The sequence below is a fragment of the Salvelinus alpinus genome, chromosome 11 (assembly GCF_045679555.1).
Source record: "Salvelinus alpinus chromosome 11, SLU_Salpinus.1, whole genome shotgun sequence".
Taxonomy (NCBI): Eukaryota; Metazoa; Chordata; class Actinopteri; order Salmoniformes; family Salmonidae; genus Salvelinus; species Salvelinus alpinus.
The window spans coordinates 46,484,329-46,505,853 of NC_092096.1; the positions used below are offsets into that span (position 1 = coordinate 46,484,329).

Genomic DNA, 21,525 nt, shown 5'->3' on the forward strand with positions numbered 1-21,525 from the left:
AACAGCCACTGAACATTAGTAAAAATTGTCAGATGGATGACTACGATCTCTTTTCAAAAATGGTTTGTTTGGAGTAAAGCAATTTGTTTGACTTGTATAAGCCATCAAATAATATGTTTAAAAGCCTGCTCACCTTCAGAAATACAAGCGCATGCAGCACCATCTTAATATTTCATGTAATCTGCTTAAACTTTAATAAAATACACAATTCCTGGATGTAATGTCAGTGTCAACACTTTCAAAGTGAATAGAACATTGTTCAGTAGTCCACCCATTTTTCAAACTTCGGTCTCATTCAAAACAACAAAATGGTAGTTCACGTCGAGAATCACAACTCAAACTTCAAATTGAGGAATACTATGGACAGTTACACCATTTGAGTCAGGACACTAAACATATTTTCAATTATTTTAATGTTGCAGTACAAATACACATTTACTTAGATTTTTGACTCTGTGCCTGTGCTTTAAGGACCTTGACAACGATCTTCTGCTCCTCAATCAGGAAAGCACGCTTTATCCTGTGGTAGACAGAAGGGTGAAGGTTAGTGGATCAGTTAACTTAGATGTTCAGGACATGCCATTGATTGATGGTTACTTTACAAATAGTGACCAAATGTCAACACTAAGAAATCGAATGAATGCATGTTGCAAAGACCATTGCAGAAACATCCAACATCTTTTTTTTTTGCACATAGGAAGTGTCACTGCTTTTAACAGCACACCCCAGGACAAATCTCACAATGTGATATTAGTTGACAAAGCCAGCTAAAACCACCATCAACTTAAAATCACAATTTATCAGTTAGGGAGAGATGTGATCAGGATCAGACTTGACTAAAGAATGTAGTTTTTAATCCAAACACATGGAATTCACAAGAGCATCCTAAAAGAACCAGAGGCTGCTGAAGCAAACAAAATGCACTTCAATTGCTATGGATAGAAATTCAACTACGGCTGGCGTCTACATTAACATCTTTCTGGCATAGTTAGTTCAATATGCAAGTACACCAGAACCACCCATGGGGCAGGATTAGGGCTGTTACAGTAATTGAATATTCATGTCACTGAGTTATGGATGAAGACAGCCATTTCAGGATTTATTTTTATAAACTTAATTTTCATGTTGATAAACTACCCAATAGTGTGAGTTCACTAATGACAAGCAATTGTTTTGCTAAATTAATCTGTCTTTCCAACTGATGATACGCAGGGGTGTAGAGCACTATAGGCTATAGCACTTGAGTAAAAAAAGTTTGATGTAGACTTTATTTCTTTGCATGCTAGTAAATAGATCTTTCAAAAAACATTTGAAGTGTCAGATTGAATAATTAATCAACAAGGTTGTCCTGTCTCCGAGGCCTATAATGTGCTAATGTGTCAAATGGAACCCCTGTCATTTGGTCAAAAAAAAATAATCATGATTGTATTACAAAATGTACAGGTCTCGTTCTCTGAGTGAAAACGTTATTTGCAGAGTTAACCACCTGCCACACTTCTGAGAAACAAGTTTTGGTTTATTTCATACCATAATTTAATGCGCCATGTGAGCAATGAGCATGTGTCTGGTTTCTGTCCTGTTAAGTCAGATATATATATATATATATATGACACAGCAAAATAATAGTTCCTCACAATATTTCAAAAATCCTTCACTCCCCCTTGAAAATCAGCGTCGCTGATAAATAGGCAACTGACATGTTGCGTGTATTTGTTATTTTAAGGATTGTCAATTTCATCGGCATACTATAACATAGCTCTCTCCTTCACACTTTGCTTGTCAATTGATTATTTTAGCGAAACTTTTGGAAAACCTACAGTAGGGCAAGTAAAAAAAATAATAATAATGTTTTAAAGATAAAATATTTGCTCTAGTGGGTTTGATTGACAGGTGCTTTTACCGGGGTGTACGTGTGTCGATTCTCCATGGGCTTATATAATTCCATATAGTAAGTAGCCTGTCTGTACACCATGTAATTCTGACTAGTCTCCCAGTCCCTGAGGCTGAAAAACAGCCCCACAGCATGATGCTGTAGCTGTACTGCCACCATGTTTCCTCCAAACGTGACAACTGGAATTCGGGCCAAAGAGTTCAATCTTGGTTTTATCAGACCAGAGAATCGTGTGTCACATGGTCAGAGTCTTTAGGTGCCTTTTTGCAAACTCCAAGCAGGCTGTCATGTGTCTTTACTGAGGAGTGGCTTCCGTCTGGCCACTCTACCATAAAGGCCTGATTGGTGGAATGCTGCAGAGTTGGGAGAACCTTCCAGAAGGACAACCATCACCACAGAGGAACTCTAGAGCTCTGTCAGTGACCATCGGGTTCTTGGTCACCTCCCTGACCAAGGCCCTTCATCGATTGCTCAGTTTGGCCGGGCGGCCAGCTCTAGGAAACATCTTGGTGGTTCCAAACGTATTCAATTTAAGAACGACGGATGCCATAGTGTTCTAGGGGACCTACCATGCTGCAGACATTTTTGGTACCCTTCCCAAGATCTGTGCCGACACAATCCTGTCTCTGAGCTCTACGGACAATTCCTTTGACCTCACAGCTTAGTTTTTGCTGACATTCACTGTCAACTGTGGGCCCTTAAATAGACAGGTGTATGCCTTTCCAAATCAAGTCCAATCAATTGTATTAACCACAGATGGACTCTAATCAAATCAAGTTTATTTTATATAGCCCTTCGTACATCAGCTAATATCTCGAAGTGCTGTACAGAAACCCAGCCTAAAACCCCAAACAGCAAGCAATGCAGGTGTAGAAGCACGGTGGCTAGGAAAAACTCCCTAGAAAGGCCAAAACCTAGGAAGAAACCTAGAGAGGAACCAGGCTATGAGGGGTGGCCAGTCCTCTTCTGGCTGTGCCGGGTGGAGATTATAACCGAACATGGCCAAGATGTTCAAAATGTTCATAAGTGACAAGCATGGTCAAATAATAATCAGGAATAAATGTCAGTTGGCTTTTCATAGCCGATCATTAAAAGTCAAGTTGTAGAATCATCAAGGACGATCAATGGAAACCAGATGCACCTGAGCTCAATTTCAAGTCTCATAGCATAGGGTCTGAATACTTAGGTAAATAAGATATCTTATTTAATACAAAAATGTCTAAACCGGTTTTCACTTTGTCATTATGGGGTAACGTGTGTAGATTGATGAAAAATATGTATTCAATCAATTTTAGAATAAGGCAGTAATGTAATAAACTCCTCTCTTTGGCTGGAAAAATGGCTGTGTTTTCCTGTGACTAGGTGCTGACCTAACAATCAGATGGGGTGCTTTCGTCGTAAAGCCTTTTTGAAATCGGACACTTGTGGTGGGATTAACAACAACTTTATCTTTAAAATGGTGTAAAATACTGGTATGTTTGAGGAATTTTAATTATGAGACTTCTGTTTGAATTTGGCACCCTGCACTTTTACTGGCTGTTGTCAAGTCGATCCCGTTAACGGGATCTCAGCCGTAAGAAGTTAACCTCTCTAGGGTATGTGGGACGGTAGCGTCTCACCTCGTCAACAGCCAGTGAAACTGCAGGGCGCCAAATTCAAAACAGAAATCCCATAATTAAAATTCCTCAAACACACAAGTATTTTACACCATTTTAAAGATACACTTGTTGTAAATCCAGCCAGTGTCCGATTTCAAAAGGATTTACGACGAAAGCACACCAAACGATTATGTTAGGTCAGCACCTAGTCACAGAAAAACACAGCCATTTTTCCAGCCAAAGAGAGGAGCCACAAAAAGCAGAAATAGAGATAAAATTATTTTTTGTGTCAGCTGATCAATTAGATTTGGGGAGGCGCTACCGAAATCAAAAAATAGCGGGAAATGCAATCGAGCATGATACGTTGTCACATTAATCAGGCAGGCCTTTTGATTTTAACATATGGATTGTTTTAGTTGGCTAGGCTACTTAATGAATCAAGCCTTAGCAGTCATTCTGATCTAATTTCCAATGGACAGTGCTTTAGTTAATCAGGTAGCTGTCCAGCGGTTCGGTTTGCGATGCACCTGACTGTACACATTTCTGTGCAATAACATGTGAAAAGTGTGTGTACTAGGCAATTAGATTTAATTTATGCACGTTACAGGACTTTGGTTTTACTAATAAATGTTATCCGCGTCTGGCTTCAGTCTTAAAAATTAGGATATGGTTGAATGTGATAGTCTACCTATAATTAGCCTGAGTAGGCCTACAACTCCATTCCCTTTCTATTCAAATAAGAGAAATTAATTGAAAATAGCCATCAACAGGCTGGTTAATGCGATGCATTGCATGTCTGTTGAATTTGCTAAAATCCACCCGCAGTCAGGAGTCGCTACATAAGTTGCGACCACTTCTTGCTAAACGGTACGTGCTAAATAGTATGCTACGATGAGTACATAGGCAGTTTATGTAGTACGCTAGTATGGGTAGTTGTAGTCATTCACCCTTCACATTTTGCTAGATATTTATCTTATAAACTGGACATTTCACCCGACATACAACACTTGGGACAGATTCTTCAGAAGGCGGTGTTTTGGATATATTCTTACCTATCACGCACACACTTCGCACACATGGCACCGCCATAGGCCCTGCTGACGTGCTTCTTTGTCTTTGAGAGCCTCATCAGGACCTGGGGTCTCACTGCCCGGATCTTTAAGACAAACAAATGCTTGTGAGCAGATGTAACAACCTGAACCCAGGTTAATGTTCAGAAGAAACAATATGGGAGAAACCATTTTGAAACAAAGTGAAATGCCACAGCCATTGTTAAAGGAGAGGTTAACTTTATTTGAACCAAATTTCAAATTACAGTATGTTAGAAGAGCCCAGACACTTTTTTGCGATCTCACTTGTTTACAAAACACATGTTGTATACCGATTTTTATCTTTAACATATTACATTTTGTGCGATTCTGGCTGTCTCCTACCAGCTGTGCTGTTTCTGTGTAGCCCGCACAGCTGGTTGGAGACCGCTGGAGTTGCACAAAACGGAATACAACAAAGGATAAAGTTCTGAATGACAAATCCATGCATACAACATTAAAGACCTACATCAGTATACTGAGAGTGTTGCAGTTTTAAAGTACGTATTTGGATGTCTTTGCTTATGTTACACCCCTACAACCACTGAACGAGCACGAGGAAGTATATCGCTGGAGGAATAAGTTACCCAAAAACAAAACCGTCACAAAAGTGTCTGGGCACGTCTATAACATTGAAAACAGATAAATTCAAATAAGGTGAAATTGTCCTTAAAGATTGTTTAATAACATGCCACCTTCACTTTTCCCATGTGACTTCCTTCCCTTGAATTCAAATGAGTTAAAGGTAGTCAAGAAAAAACATGGGCCGGGCGTTCAACGTAGCACTTCCACCCATCCGTCAAAACCATACAAACTTGTATAAAAACACAGCAACTCAATAGTCAGTGGAAGCAGTGAATTGGGGTAAAGGCTTAGTATTGTGGTGCCCAGTGTCAGAAAAGTAACAATAAATCTGCCAACCAATTGAAAATGTAAAACAGCATTTTTATCAAATAATTTCTCCCCACCCACACCACTACAGCAGAGTCATTTTAGTTAAAGCACCCTAACATGCTGACTACACCGCTCGCGTCGCAAAATACATTTAAAAATACATTTTGAAATCTATATTATTAAATTATTGCACTCACTGCTCGCGTGCGCAAACGAGCGTCTGCGTTGTCAAGGGCTAAAATAGAAGTCAGTTCTATTTGTGACGCAGATCGCGCTGCAAGTCCTGCCTCTCCCATCTCCTCATTGGTTTATAGAAGCAGGTACCCACGTGCCATCTCATTGGTTATACCCATGTGGGTGACTGAGAGGCGAACGAACGAGAAGAAAATGCCTAGGAGAGATGACTAGAAACAATTTGGTTGACCGTTTTGTGTGGACTAATTGTCGGAGTAAAGGACCTTGTGCATTTCAGGTAAAATAACAACTCAATGTATATATCCCAGGACAAATTAGCTAGCAACAGCAAGCTAACTATATAGGACAAATTATCTAGCAAGTGCAAGCTAGCTAGCTAAATTGCCATAAGTGTTTAATGCTTTTTGACCTGTCCCCAAATTAATGTAATTGGTTATGAGTTTGTTTTGATATTATAACCTGCGTGTCGCGATCGCTTTTGGTGTGGGGGGACAAAATAAATGTATGCACGATGGCGCACGAGCGCAACCGGTTTGGGTTCCGTGTTAGTCTCCAGATCAGCACTGAGTAAAACAAGACTGCCATATTATACCACAGTGGCAACCCTCAATATACACACACAAATATGTGTGTATGTATACAGTAATCCCTCGTTTATCGCGGGGGTTACGTTCCGAAAATGACCCGCGATAAGTGAAATCCGCGAAATAGAAAACTTTTTTTTTTTTTACAATTAGCAACTATTACATGTATACAAATACAGTGACTCACGTGTAGGCCGTTTCACTGCTCTTCAGACTGGGCCGCTGCATCCTGACTGCGCTCTGCAGTGTTCTCTTCTTCTGAAGCCCGCGGTGCAGGTGTGTTTGTTCGGGAGAAGAGCATAGTGATAGGCAGCTGTTGTCGCTCTTTTTTCTTCTTTGCAAAAAGATCCTTGTACACCGACATGCCACCATCGATTACGTTGGAGAACTGTAATGAACGGCTCATCAAAGGGTCCCATTCCTCAGCTACTCGCTTAAGTTCAGTGGCCATTCGCACCATGGTTGCTAAGCGACCAAGCGTTAGTCCTTCCTTCCTTCCTGGCCAACTTAATGTAAATTTGCCAAGCTGTTTTATGTACGTACACATAACTGCACGAGACGACAAAATGATAGCACAATTCGTAGCATGTTTTGATACAAGAAGCGGGAGTGAGTTTTTAGCGAATCAGAATGCAGAGCACAATGCACCAAAAAAAAATAAAAAATGCATTATGAAAATCCGCGAAATAGCGAATCCGCGATAAGTGAACCGCGAAGTGGCGAGGGATCACTGTATACACACACACGTATATAGTATGTATACTACCGTTCAAAAGTTTGGGGTCACTTAGAAATGTCCTTGATTTTGAAAGAAAAGCTCATTTTATCAGAAACAGTGTAGACATTGGTAATGTTGTAAATGACTATTGTAGCTGGAAACAGCAGATTTTTTATGGAATATCTACACAGGCGTACAGAGGCCCATTATCAGCAACAATCACTCCCGTGTTCCAATAGCACGTTTCATTTAGCTGATCCAAGTTTGTCATTTTACAAGGATAATTGATCATTAGAAAATCCTTTTGCAATTGAGCGACTCCGGGATGCTAGCCTTCTAGGCAGAGTTCCTCTGTTCAGTGTCTGTGTTCTTTTGCCCATCTTAATCTTTCCTTTTTATTGGCCAGTCAGATATGGCTTCTTCTTTGCAACTCTGCCTAGAAGGCCAGCATCCCGGAGTTGCCTCCTCAGTGTCATTTACAAAGTCTACACTTTATTTATGATCAATTTATGTTATTTCAAATGGACAAACGTGCTTTTCTTTCAAAAACAAGAACATTTCAAAGTGACCCCAAACTTTTGAACGGTGGTGGTAGTAATATATATATACACAGATACACACATTTTAATATATGTGTGTGTGCGCACACGGTGAGTGGACGCCTCTTCAAATTAGTGAATTTGTCTATTTCAGACACAACGGGTGTATAAAATCAGGCAGAGACATGCAATCACCAAAGGCAAACATTGGCAGTAGAATGGCCATACTGAAGAGCTCCGTGACTTTTAATGTGGCACCGTCATAGGAGGCCACCTTTCCAACAAGTTTGTAAAATTTCTGCTCTTCTAGAGCTGCCCCGCTCAACTGCAAGTACGGTTATTGTGAAGAGGAATCTAGGAGCAACAACGGCTCAGCCGCAAAGTGGTAGGCCGCACAAGCTCAGAACAGGACCGTCGAGAGCTGAAGCACGTAAAAATAGCCTGTCCTTGGTTGCCACACTCATTGCTGAGTTCCAAACTGTCTCTGGAAGCAACGTCAGCACAAGAATTGTTCGCCGAGATTCCATGGCCGAGAAGCCACACACAATCCTAAGATCACCATACGCAAAGTAAAGCGTCAGCTAGAGTGGTGTAAAGCTCTGGTGCAGTGGAATTGCTTTCTCTAGAGTGATGTATCATGCTTCACCACCTGTCAGTCCGACGGACTAATCTGGGGTTGGCTGATACCAGGAGAACGCTACCTGCCCAAATACATAGTGCCAACTGTAAAGTTTGGTGGAAGAGGAATAATGGTTTGGGCTAGGCCCCTTAGTTCAAGTGAAGAGATTTTAACGCTACAGCATATAATGACATTCTAGACAATTCTGTGCTTCCAAGTTTGTGGCAACAGTTTGGGGAAGGCGCTTTCCTGTTTCAGCATGACAATGCTCCCATGCAGAAAGTGGGGTCCATTCAGAAATGGTTTGTCGAGATCTGTGTTGAAGAACTTGACTGGCCTGTACAGGGACCTGAACTCAACACTGATGGTGAAGCTATCAACCTGCTCCACTACAGCCCCGTCGATGAGGATGGGGGGGACGTGTTCTGTCCTCCTTTTCCTGTAGTCCACAACCATCTCCTTTGTCTCAATGGGATCAAGACAAAGGAGATGATTGTGGACTTAAACTAACATGGTCCAAGCACACAAAGACAGTCGTGAAGAGAGCATGACAAAACCTATTCGCCCTCAGGAGACTGAAAAGATTTGGCATGGGTCCTCAGATCCGCAAAAGGTTCTACAGCTACACCATCGAGAGCATTCTGACTGGTTGCATCACTGCAGCGTATGGCAACTGCTCGGCCTTCACTGCAAGGCACTACAGATTAGTGTGTACAGCCCAGTACATCACTCGGGCCAAGCTTCCTGCCACCCAGGACTTCTATACCAGGCGGTGTCAGAGGTAGCCGGAGTGCCAAGTCTAGGTTCAAGGGGCTTCTAAACAGCTTCTACCCCCAAGCCATAAGACTCCTGAACATCTAATAAAACGGCTACCGAGACTATTTGGATTGCCCACCCCCTTTAAACCACTGCTACTCTGTTATGTATGCAGTCACTTTAATAACTGTAGCTACATTTTACCTAGATTACCTCGTGTATATATACCCCCTGTATATAGTCTCGCTATTGTTACTTTACTGCTGCTCTTTACTTGTTCCTTTTATTTCTTAATTGTATTTTTTAAACTGCATTGTTGGTTAGGGGCTTGTAAGTAAGCATTTCACTGTAAGTTACACACCTGTTGTAGTCGGCGCATGTGACTAATACAATTTAATCAAACACCATTGGGATGAATTGTAACGACAAACGCTGGCCCAAAATCAGTGCGCGACCTCACTAATGCTCTTGTGGCTCAATGGAAGGAAGTCTCCGCAGCAATGTTCCAACATTTAGTGGAAAGCCTTCCCAGACGAGTGGAGGCTGTTATGGCAGCAAAGGGTGGACCAACTCCATATTAATGTCGATGATTTTGGAATGAGATATTCAAGCAGTAGTCCACATACTTTTGGTCATGTAGTGTTTTCACTACAACAGTAACAGACCTGAAAAATACCAGTTTGTATATTATGCAGTGGGATAGGATGTACATAGGACAATACTTACTCCACGCAGTCTACCAGGGCAGATTCCGCATGCCGACTTGGGTGCCTTGCCCACCTTCTTGGTGTACAGGTACACAATGCGGTTACCAGGAGTCCGGGACCTGTAAGTGAGGGAATACACATTACACAATGCAAAGTTGGTAACAATATTTTGAGGGATGAAAACATGCTTACATTCGTTTTCCCAAGACAACTTTATATTTAAAATCCATAGCTAGCTAGATACAACCACGTGCAGGCCAGTACTAACGATCAACAACCAAACCGTTTAGGTCACAAGAAAGAAACAGGCACTGTAGTAACTAAGAATGGCACAGAAGCCAAGGGAATAGCAATGTAATTAGCTAGCTATAGCTACATGCTAGCTACTTACAGCCTAGTTTTGTTGGAGGCTGTGTTGTAGGACAACCTACGACGGTAAGTTAGGCGCTGGACCATGATGATACCTGCAAATACATGATTAGTAGTATAACGTGTAACACCGATTGATTACATTATTCCCTTCCTAGATAATTTACTAGCTAGCTTGTTCATTAAAAAATGGTATCGGGGACTGCCAATGGCGTCAACATTACTGCGCAAGACTGTGTAACCAAGTAAGCTAGGTAGTTGATATGCTATCTAACAAACGTATCAAGATGAAAACGTTGATTTCACGTGGAAGAATACACCTTAGTTTGTCAATTTAAACAAGTCAATTTAAGGCAGCAAAACTGCAATGGCATTGGCATTTTTTATTGTAGTTACCAAAATGGAGACATTTTTGCTTTGGGCTAATATTACTGAAGATATGATACTTAGAGGGCGATGACAAAGTACTAGGATAACATGAAATATCATCCTCAACGTGTTAACGGTTTCTAACACTAGAAATGTGGTCTTTAAAATACGATTTGTCATATTATATAAACACAGATTACAACAGATTACTTAGACTAAATATCAGCGAGGAAATTTAGGCCGCCATACCTTCTATTAATGTAACCGGAAAAGGAAAGACTAAAGACGCTACTTTGGAATTTGAAGTTCTTCTTCTTCCTGTGAGTTTCCAGCAGACTGGACGTTGTGTTGCGTATTGTTGCCTTTCGCAGGTCGACGTGAGAATTGCACTTTTATATAACTAATAGCCTCACACCCGTAGGTGCAGGCCGGTGCATTGGCCTCATTTATAAACCTTACGAACATACGAAATATAGGGCAAAATGTACGTGCGTCATGCAAAAGTTGGCATTCATTATCATAAATTACTTGACGTGAGAATGTGTTCACCTCCCCACACACTTTAGACCATGCTTACACACATCTGCTAGTGGTTGAGATATTGTAGTGCAAGCTGGCAAGTATTTTGTGCAAATGGGGATATGGTGAAAAACGTATTCATAAAAACCTAAAAACAGGAAAACATATTAACAAGAATGAAACCATTTGCCATTAGTGAGAATGTAAAGAATGTAAATGTAAAGTAAATAGACATAGGAATGTTATAATAAGACATAGGAATCTTTTTTCCCCCTTTTTTTTCACAACCATTGCACAATATATTCCTCACCTTATCTGGCCCTGATGGGTTCATTATCCCGAAGGAGCCATACAACAAATTACCATGCACATCTCTCATTTAATTTGGCTCCCGAGTGGCGCAGTGGTCTAAGGCACTGCATGTCAGTGCTAGAGGCATCACTACAGACCCTGGTTTGATTCCAGGCTGTATCACAACCGGCTGTGATTGCGAGTCCCATAGGGCGGTGCACAATTGTCCCAGCGTCGTTAAGGGTTTGGCTGGTGTAGGCCGTCATTGTAAATTAGAATTTGTTCTTAAATCAAATCAAATGTTATTTGTCACATGCGCCGAATACAACAGCTTACAGTGAAATGCTTTCTTACAAGCCCTTAACCAACAATGCTTTAAGAAGTTAAGTAAAAAATAGATAAGTTAAAAAAGAAAGAAAATAAAAGTAACAAATAATTAAATAGCAGCAGTAAAATAACTATAGCAATAGCGAGGCTATATACAGGGGGTACCAGTACAGAGTCAATGTGCGGTGGCACCGGTTAGTCAAGGTAATTGAGGTAATATGTAGGTAGAGTTAAGGTGACCATGCATAGATAATGAACAGAGAGTAGCAGCAGCGTAAAAGAGGGGTCTGGGTAGCCCTTTGATTAGCTGTTCAGGAGTCTTATTGCTTGGGGGTAGAAGCTGTTAAGAAGCCCTTTGGATCTAGACTTGGCGCTCCGGTAATGCTTGCCGTGCGGTAGCAGAGAGAACAGTCTATGACTAGGGTGGCTGGAGTCATTGACAATTTTTAGGGCCTTCCTCTTTTTATTTATTTTTATTCACCTTTATTTAACCAGGTTGGCTAGTTGAGAACAAGTTCTCATTTACAACTGTGACCTGGCCAAGATAAAGCAAAGCAGTGTGACACAAACAACAACACAGAGTTACACATGAAATAAACAAACAAACATACAGTAAATAACAGAATAGAAAAAAATATAATACGTTTATGTACAGTGTGTGCAAATGAGGTAAGATAAGGGAGGTAAGGTAATAAATAGGCCATAGTGGCGAAATAATTACAATTTAGCAATTTAAACACTGGAGTGATAGATGTGCAGAAGATGAATGTGCAAGCAGAGATACTGGGATGCAAAGGAGAAGGAAAAAAAACAGTATCGGGATGAGGTAGTTGGATGGGCTATTTACAGATGGGCTATGTACAGGTGCAGTGATCTGTGAGCTGCTCTGACAGCTGGTGCTTAAAGTTAGTGAGGGAGATATGAGTCTCCAGCTTCAGTGATTTTTTCAATTCGTTCCAGTCATTGGCAGCAGAGAACTGGAAGGAAAGGCGGCCAAAGGAAGAATTGGCTTTGGGGGTGACCAGTGAAATTTACCTGCTGGAGCGCGTGTTACGGGTGGGTGCTGCTATGGTGACCAGTGAGCTGAGATAAGGCAGGGCTTTACCTAGCAAAGACTTATAGATGACCTGGAGCCAGTGGGTTTGGCGATGAATATGAAGAGAGGGCCAGCCAACGAGAGCATACAGGTCGCAGTGGTGGGTAGTATATGGGGTTTTGGTGACAAAACGGATGGCACTGTGGTAGACTGCATCCAATTTGCTGAGTAGAGTGTTGGCGGCTATTTTGTAAATGACATGACAATGACAAGTCAAGGATCGGCAGAATAGTCAGTTTTACGAGGGTCTGTTTGGCAGCATGAGTGAAGAAGGCTTTGTTGCGAAAAAGGAAGCCGATTCTAGATTTAATTTGGGATTGGAGATGCTTAATGTGAGTCTGGAAGGAGAGTTTGCAGTCTATCCAGACACCTAGAATATGTGGACAACTACAAATACCTAAGTCAGATCCGTCCAGAGTAGTGATGCTAGTCGGCCAGGCAGGTGCGAGCAGCGATCGGTTGAAGAGCATGCATTTAGTTTTACTAGCATTTAAGAGCAGTTGGAGGCCACGGAAGGAGTGTTGTATGGCATTGAAGCTTGTTTGGAGGTTAGTTATCACAGTGTCCAAAGAAGGGCCAGAAGTATACAGAATGGTGTCGTCTGCGTAGAGGTGGATCAGAGAATCACCAGCAGCAGCAATGTATACATCATTGATGTATACAGAGAAAAGAGTTGGCCCGAGAATTGAACCCTGTGGCACCCCCATAGAGACTGCCAGAGGTCCGGACAACAGGCCCTCCGATTTGACACACTGAACTCTGTCTGATAAGTAGTTGGTGAACCAGGCGAGGCAGTCATTTGAGAAACCAAGGCTGTTTAGTCTGCCGATAAGAATGTGGTGATTGACAGAGTCGAAAGCCTTGGCCAGGTCGATGAATACAGCTGCACAGTATTGTCTCTTATCAATGGCGGTTATGATATCGTTTAGGACCTGGAGCGTGGCTGAGGTGCACCCATGACCAGCTCGGAAACCAGATTGCATAGTGGAGCAGGTACGGTGGGATTCAAAATGGTCGGTAATCTGTTTGAAAACTTGGCTTTCGAAAGACCGTAGAAAGGCAGGGTAGGATAAATATAGGTCTGTAGCAGTTTGGGTCTAGAGTGTCTCCCCCTTTGAAGAGGGGGATGACTGCGGCAGCTTTCCAATCTTTGCGGATCTCAGACGATACGAAAGAGAGGTTGAACAGACTAGTAATAGGGGTTGCAACAATGGCTGCTGATCATTGTAGAAAGAGAGGGTCCAGATTGTCTAGGCCTGCTGATTTGTAAGGGTCCAGATTTTGCAGCTCTTTCAGAACATCAGCTATCTGGATTTGGGTGAAGGAGAAATGGGAGAGGCTTGGGCAAGTAGCTGCGGGGGGTGCAGGGCTGTTGACCAGGGTAGGGGTGGCCAGGTGGAAAGCATGGCCAACTGTAGAAAAATGCTTATTAAAATTCTCAATTATTGTGGATTTATCGGTGGTGACAGTGTTTCCTAGCCTCAGTGCAGTGGGCAGCTGGGAGGAGGTTCTCTTATTCTCCATGGACTTTACAGTGTCCCAGAACCTTTTGGAGTTTGTTCTGCAGGATGCAAATTTCTGTTTGAAAAAGCTATCCTTTGCTTTCCTAACTGCCTGTGTATAGTGGTTCCTAACTTCCCTGAAAAGTTGCATATCGCGGGGGCTATTCGATGCTAATGACGTACGCCACAGGATGTTTTTGTGCTGGTCAAGGGCAGTCAGGTCTGGAATGAACAACGGGCAAATCTGTTCCTGGTTCTTCATTTTTTTTCATTGGGCATGCTTATTTAAGATTGTGAGGAATGCACTTTTAAAGAATAACCAGGTATCTTCTACTGACAGAATGAGTTCAATATCCTTCCAGGATACCCGGGCCAGGTCGATTATAAAGACCTGCTCACTGAAGTGTTTTAGGGAGCGTTTGACAGTGATGAGGGGTGGTCGTTTGACCGCAGACCCATGACGGATGCAGGCAATGAGGCAGTGATCACTGAGATCCTGGTTGAAGACAGCAGAGGTGTATTTGGAGTGCAGGTTGGTTAGGATGATATCTATGAGGGTGCCTGTGTTTACGGATTTGGGATTGTACCTGGTAGGTTCATTGATAATTTGTGTGAGATTGAGGGCATCAAGCTTAGATTTTAGGATGGCCGGGGTGTTAAGCATGTCCCAGTTTTGGTCACCTAACAGCACGAGCTCTGAAGATAGATGGGGGGCAATCAATTCACATAATGTGTCCAGGGCACAGCTGGCGGCAGAATGTGGTCTATAGCAAGCAGCAACGTTGAGAGACTTGTTTCTGGAGAGGCGGATTTTTAAAAGTAGAAGCTCAAATTGTTTGGGCACAGACCTGGATAGTAAGACAAAACTCTGTAGGTTATCTCTGCAGTAGATTGCAACTCTGCCCTCTTTGGCAGTTCTATCTTGTCGGAAAATGTTATAGTTAGGGATGTGTGGTATCCCAGGAGGTCTACCCCGGGAGATGGTAATGGTGGGGAGGTACGTGAGGCGACGTTGGCTCCCTCTGCTGGGAATACGGGAGCTGGGCACCCCGACACGGACAGCTAAGTGGAGGTAATAGGAGGAAAGTGCCAATCAGCCTTGGAGGCTAAATAGAAGGAGCACGATGGCACCGTGGTAGAGAAGGGAGAGAGACGGACACCAGTTAAGAGAGAGAAGGAAGACTGAGCAAAACCTAAGTTATTTCTTTGATATATTTATTTTCTGTCCTAAGTAAAGTTGTTTTCTGACTAAAGCCTCCCTGTCTCTGTGTCAATCTCTGCACGCTCAACCTAACACCCTACGGTTTACCACAGATGTACATTTCAGGGGTTTTGGTGGCCTTCCTAAGACAGGATTCAGACACAGCTAGGACATCCGTGTTGGCAGAGTGTGCTAAAGCAGTGAATAAAACAAACTTAGGGAGGAGGCTTCTAATGTTAACATGCATGAAACCAAGGCTTTTACGGTTACAGAAGTCAACAAATGAGAGCGCCTGGGGAATGGGAGTGGAGCTAGGCACTGCAGGGCCTGGATTAACCTCTACATCAGCAGAGGAGGAGTAGGATATGGGTATGGCTAAGGGCTATAAGAACTGGTCGTCTAGTACGTTCGGAACAGAGAGTAAAAGGAGCAGGTATGGTAAGGTATGGTAGGATGTGAATACAGTGGAGGTAAACCCAGGCATTGAGTGACGATGAGAGGTATTGTCTCTAGAGACATCAATTAAACCAGGTGAGATCACTGCCTGTGTGGGAGGTGTGACAAGAGTGTTAGCTGAGGCATATTGAGCAGGGCTGGAGGCTCTACAGTGAAATAAGACAATCACTAACCAAAACAGCAATGGACAAGGCATATTGACATTAGGGAGAGGCATGCGTAGCCGAGTGATCATAAGGTCCAATGAGTAGCTGGACGGGCTGGAGACATGGCGATTCAGACAGCTCTGACCCCGCCTGGTATAGAGGTCCTGGATGGTGGGAAACTTGGTCCCAGTGATGTACTGGGCCGTACGCACTACCCTCTGTAGTTCCTTGCGGTCGGAGGCCGAGCAGTTGCCATACCAGGCAGAATGCAACCAGTCAGGATGCTTTCAATGGTGCAGCTGTAGAACCTTTTGAGGATCTGAGGACTCAGCCAAATCTGTTCAGTCTCTTGAGGGGGAATAGGCTTTGTAGTGTCCTCTTCACCACTGTCTAAGTGTGTTCGGACCATGATAGTTTGTTGGTGATGTGGACACCAAGGAACTTGAAGTTCTCAACCTGCTCCACTGCAGCCCAGTCTCTGAGAATGGGGGCGTGCTCAGTCCTCCTTTTCCTGTAGTCCACAATCATCTAATTTGTCTCGATCACGTTGAGGGAGAGGTTGTTCTCCTGGCACCACACGGCCAGGTCTCTGACCTCCTCCCTTATAGGCTGTCTCATCGTTGTTGGTGATCAGGCCTACCACTGTTGTGTCATCAGCAAACTTGCTGATGGTGTTGGAGTCCTGCCTGGCCATGCAGTCATGAGTGAACAGGGAGTAAAGGAGGGGACTGAGCACGCACCCCTGAGGGGCCCCTGTGTTGAGGATCAGCGTGGCAGATGTGTTGTTACTTACCCTTACCACCTGTTGGCCACCCATCAGGAATTCCAGGATCCAGTTGCAGAGGGAGGTGTTTAGTCCTAGGGTCCTTAGCTTAGTGATGAGCTTTGAGGGCACTATAGTGTTGAATGCTGAGCTCTAGTCAATGAATAGCATGCTCACATAGGTGTTCCTTTTGTCCAGGTGGGAAGTGTGGAGTGCAATAGAGATGCATCATCTGTGGATCTGTTGGGGTGGTATGTAAAATGGAGTGGGTCTAGGGTTTCCGGGATAATGGTGTTGATGTGAGCCATGGCCAGCCTTTCAAGCACTTCATTGTTACAGCCGTGAGTGCTACGGGTCGATAGTCATTTAGGCAGGTTACCTTAGTGTTCTTGGGCACAGGGACTATGGTGGTCTGTTTGAAACATGTTGGTATTACAGACTCAGTCAGGGACAGGTTGAAAATGTCAGTGAAGACACTTGCCAGTTGGTCAGCGCATGCTCGGAGTACACGTCCTGGTAATCCATCTGGCCCTGCAGTCTTGTGAATGTTAACCTGTTTAAAGGTCTTCAACTGACTTGCCTAGTTAAATAAAGGTTAAATAAAAATAAAATAAATACATACAAGGAGTACCAGTACCGAGTCAATGTACAAGGTAGTTGAGGTAATAGAGTATGTATATGTAGGTAGGGGTAAAAGTGTCCAGGCAGTTAGGATATATAATAAACAGAGTAGCAGCAGCGTATGTGTGAGTGTGGTGTCAATGTGTGTGTGTGTTGTAGTGTCAGTGTAGTATGTGTGAGTGCGTGGATAGAGTCAAGTGAGTGTGCATAGGGTCAGTGCAAAAAAAATTACGATCAATAAATAATAAAGGAGGTCATTGTAAATAGTCCAGGTAGCCATTTGATTAACTGTTTAGTAGTCTTATCGCTTGGGGAAGAAGCTGTTCAGGAGCCTTTTTGTCCCAGACTTGGCGCTCCGGTACCGCTTGCCGTGCGGTAGCACAGAGAACAGTCTGTAACTTGGGCGGCTGTAGACTTTAACCATTTTTTGGGCCTTCCTCTGACACCGCCTAGTATAGAGGTCCTGGATGGCAGGGAGTTCGGCCCCAGTGATGTACTGGGCCGTACGCATTACCCTCTGTAGCGCCTTGTGGTCGGATGCCAAGCAGTTGCCATACGAAGCAGTGATGCAGCCAGTCATCATGCTCTCAATGGTGCAGCTGTATAACTTTTTGAGGATCTGAGGGCCCATTCCAAATCTATTCAGCCTCCTGAGGGGTAAGAGGCATTGTCGTGCCTTTTCACGACTGTGTTGATGTTTGGACCATAATAGTGATGTGGACATAGTATAACGACGCAAGATGAGACCCATATGCAGACACAGGAGGCAGATGGTTCGAGTCTCTGATATGTATTAAAATACAAGGGGCAGGCAAGAGGCAGGTCAAGGACAGGCAGAAGTTCGTAAACCAGGTCAGAGTCCGAAAGGACAGGCAGACTCGAGGTCAGGGCAGGCAGAAAAGGTCGAAACCGGGAGGACTAGAAAACAGGGACTAGAAAAAACAGGCGTAGGGAACAACACGCTGGTAGGCTTGACGAGACAAGCTGAACTGGCAACAGGCAGACAGAAAACACCGGTATAAATACACAGGGGATAATGGGAACAAATGGGAGACACCTGGTGGGGGGTGGAGACAAGCACAAGACAGGTGAAACGGATCAGGGTGTGACACACCGAGGATCTTGAAGCTCTCGACCCGCTCCACTACAGCCCTGTTGATATGAATGGGGGCGTATTCGGCCCTCCATTTCCTGTAGTCTACGATAAGCTGCTTTGTCATGCCCACATTGAGAGAGAGGATGTTGTCCTGGCACCACACCGCTAGGTCTCTGACCTCCTCCCTATAGGCTGTCTGATCATCGTCGGTGATCAGGCAGGCCTACCACCGCTGTGTTGTCTGCAAAAATGTGGTGTTGGAGTCGTGCTCAGCCATGCAGTCATGGGTGAACAGGGAGTACAGGCGGGGACTGAGCAAGCATCGTGGATGTGTTGTTGTCTACCCTCACCACCTGGGAGGGCGGCTCGTCAGGAAGTCCAGGAACCAGTTGCAGAGGAAGGTGTTCAGTCCCAGGGTCCTTAGCTTAGTGATGGACTTGGAGGGCACAATGGTGTTGAACGCTGAGCTGTAGTCAAAGAACAGCATTCTCACATTGGTGTTCCTTTTGTCCAGGTGGGAAAGGGAAGTGTGCAGTGCAATAGAGATTGTGTCTTCTGTGGATATGTTGGGGTGGGCCATGACCAGCCTTTCAAGGCCTTTTATGGCTACAGATGTGAGTGCTACGGAGCGGTAGTCATTTAGGCAGGTTACCTTGGCGTTCTTGAACACATGGACTATGGTGGTCTACTTGAAACATGTAGGTATTACAGACTGGGTCAGAGAGAGGTTGAAAATGTCAGTGAAGACACTTGACAGCTGGTCAGCGCATGTTCTGAGTACATGTCCTTGTAATCTGTCTGAGTGTTAACCTGTTTAAAGGTCTTACTCACATCGGCTACGGAGAGCGTGATCACACAGTCATCCGGAATAGCTGGTGCTCTCATACATGGTTCAGTGTTGCTTGCCTCGAAGCGAGCATAGAAGGCATTTAGCTCGTCTGGTAGGCTTTCGTCACTGGGCAGCTGGCGGCTGGTTTTTCCTTTGTAATCCGTGATGGTTTGCAAGCCCTGCCACATACTGCCACCTGGAGTTTGTTTGAGCAAGTATAAAGCCAAGGTTGGCAATTTACTGCCACCTGCAGTTATGGAATGTTTGCTCACAAGTATAATTAATTTTTGATGACCCCCCCCCGACGACCTGGATGGATTTATGTAGTCCCACCCAGCTGACTACTTCAAAATGGTGAAAGTCCTCAATGGCACTGCACATGCTAAAACTGGCTTTTGGGCACTAGAGTCCTCTATCTATCTCTGGCCCCTATCCTGTGTATGTGACAATTTTTTTAAAGTATACATTTTTTCAAGCACCATCAACAGCTTGATTAAGTCTGGATGTGCTCTAGACTTCCCTCTCTCAGCTCGACCAGTGCAGTGGTAGAGTCTGAACAGAAAACAACCCTTTTAGGCCCCACTTCATTCACCCACCCCAATGCCCACACTAGTTCTAGTGCTAATATTTCAGCAGAGAAAACTGAGACTCCATCAGACTCTACCCTGGTGTGGAATTTGAAGTTCTCTCAGCACTGAATATTTCTGCACCTTCTTATAATATGCTGCCAACTAGTGATGACTGTGTGACCTCCCATTGAGACGACCACAGATAATTATTTTTGTCATGAAAAATCACCTAAACAATTATAATTAAAAGATTCACATAGCCAGTTAACTTGAGCCCCGCCATCAAACTATCATAAAGGGATAGTTCCCTCAAAATACAAATCAACATGATTTCCCTTATTTGGGAGAAGGTTAAATCCCTTCGGCCCATCGCTCAGCTGTATACCAAAACATGTATAGGCTGTCATTTAGCTGAAAAACAAATCCCAGACTGGAGTTTTAATTCTTGTTTTATTGTATTTTATCATTATTAGCCTGGTTGTACTGTTTGAAATTTGATTCAATGATTTGATTAGATTAATTGTACATTTTGGGCATACTATAGTAACTAGGCCTGTTTCCAAAGAGGTTTCAAAACATCCCTCACACTTAGAAAAAAGGGTTCCAAAAGGGTTCTTTGGCTGTCCATATAAAGAACCCTTTTAGGTTCTAGGTAGAACCCTTTTTGGTTCCAGGTAGAACTCTTTTGGGTTCCATGTAGAACCACACGTGGAAAGGGTTCTACATGGAACCCGAAAAGGTTCTATCAGGAACCAAAAGGGTTCTAGGCAATTGTCAAAAAAGTAGTTTTGTCCTTGTTTCACTTCTTCACCTGCATTTATTGGAAAAGACTTGACAAGTCAAAACAGTATGGTGGAAGTTCATAATTTGGCTGACTTTCAACTGGTCAGTTCTTTCAAATCAGAGACCAGTAAATTACAGGAAATTAGAAGAAATGTGTCCATTTCATACACCACATGGAATATTATGTATTGTCCAGTTGGTGGCAGCAGTATCATACCAAGTGTTTGAATATTCTCGATGTGAATGTTGAAGCCTCTCTCATTGCCCCCAACAATGAGACATTATTTAACTCTCTTCTCTCCTGCCAACCATAAAATTGCAAAACTCATATCCAAAAACAAAAAATTAACATTGTGGCAAATGGAAATCATGCAATTTCACACACACACACACACACACACACACACACACACACACACACACACACACACACACACACACACACACACACACACACACACACACACACACACACACACACACACACACACACACACACACACACACACACACACACACACACACACACACACCTTCAGTTGCTGTGAAAGCATTGTGCTTCAGACTTGCTATGGTTGCACACTTGGCAAGTGTATAGATCTCCAAATATGTAGCTTCCTTAACCACCCTTACCCTCTGGGGCTTTGTCCCTGAGCTACAGCAAGCATGAGGGCCTCTGCTACTGGTTTCCCACAGGGCTACCTCTCCTGGTTGATAGATTTCCACTGCTCTGTCCTAATAAAACCATACTAGGCTTTCTCTTTTTGAGTAAGGAAGGAAGGCATCTGCATGTTCACCAGCTAGACAAAGCATGGTATAGGATGAATCCATTGGAATTTCAAAAAGGTACAAGGTCATCTTCAAATGAGCGCGTTTATGCCCCAAATGCTGTACTGTAAAGTCATCCTCAGCTCCTTTTTCTGAAAAAGCTTTTTAAGGTGTTTATCAATGTGACTTTTTTTGTTGATTGTAAAAAAATAAATCCCCTACTCTTGTGCC

The 21,525-nt window shown here is 43.4% G+C and overlaps 1 protein-coding gene across 1 annotated transcript; it reads right to left on the bottom strand.

Annotated features, from left to right (window-relative positions):
* Positions 1-396: 396 nt before the first annotated feature.
* LOC139534254 (large ribosomal subunit protein eL34) lies at positions 397-10,781 on the bottom strand. Its single transcript, XM_071333255.1, has 5 exons — positions 10,577-10,781; positions 9,981-10,053; positions 9,609-9,708; positions 4,542-4,645; positions 397-520 (listed from the first exon to the last, which is right to left on the bottom strand). Exons 2-5 carry the CDS (start codon positions 10,043-10,045, stop codon positions 436-438), a joined length of 354 nt encoding a protein of 117 aa, XP_071189356.1. The 5' UTR covers positions 10,046-10,053; positions 10,577-10,781; the 3' UTR covers positions 397-435.
* Positions 10,782-21,525: the final 10,744 nt, after the last annotated feature.

Bases quoted from the DNA above. Each gene is read 5' to 3' on its own strand.
- LOC139534254 (XM_071333255.1), bottom strand. From the start codon at position 10,045: ATGGTCCAGCGCCTAACTTACCGTCGTAGGTTGTCCTACAACACAGCC. The intron at 9,709-9,980 runs GTAAGTAGCTAG...CCTCACTTACAG, and splicing joins GCCTCCAACAAAACTAGGCT to GTCCCGGACTCCTGGTAACC. The intron at 4,646-9,608 runs GTAAGTATTGTC...TTTGTCTTAAAG, and splicing joins GCCCTGGTAGACTGCGTGGA to ATCCGGGCAGTGAGACCCCA.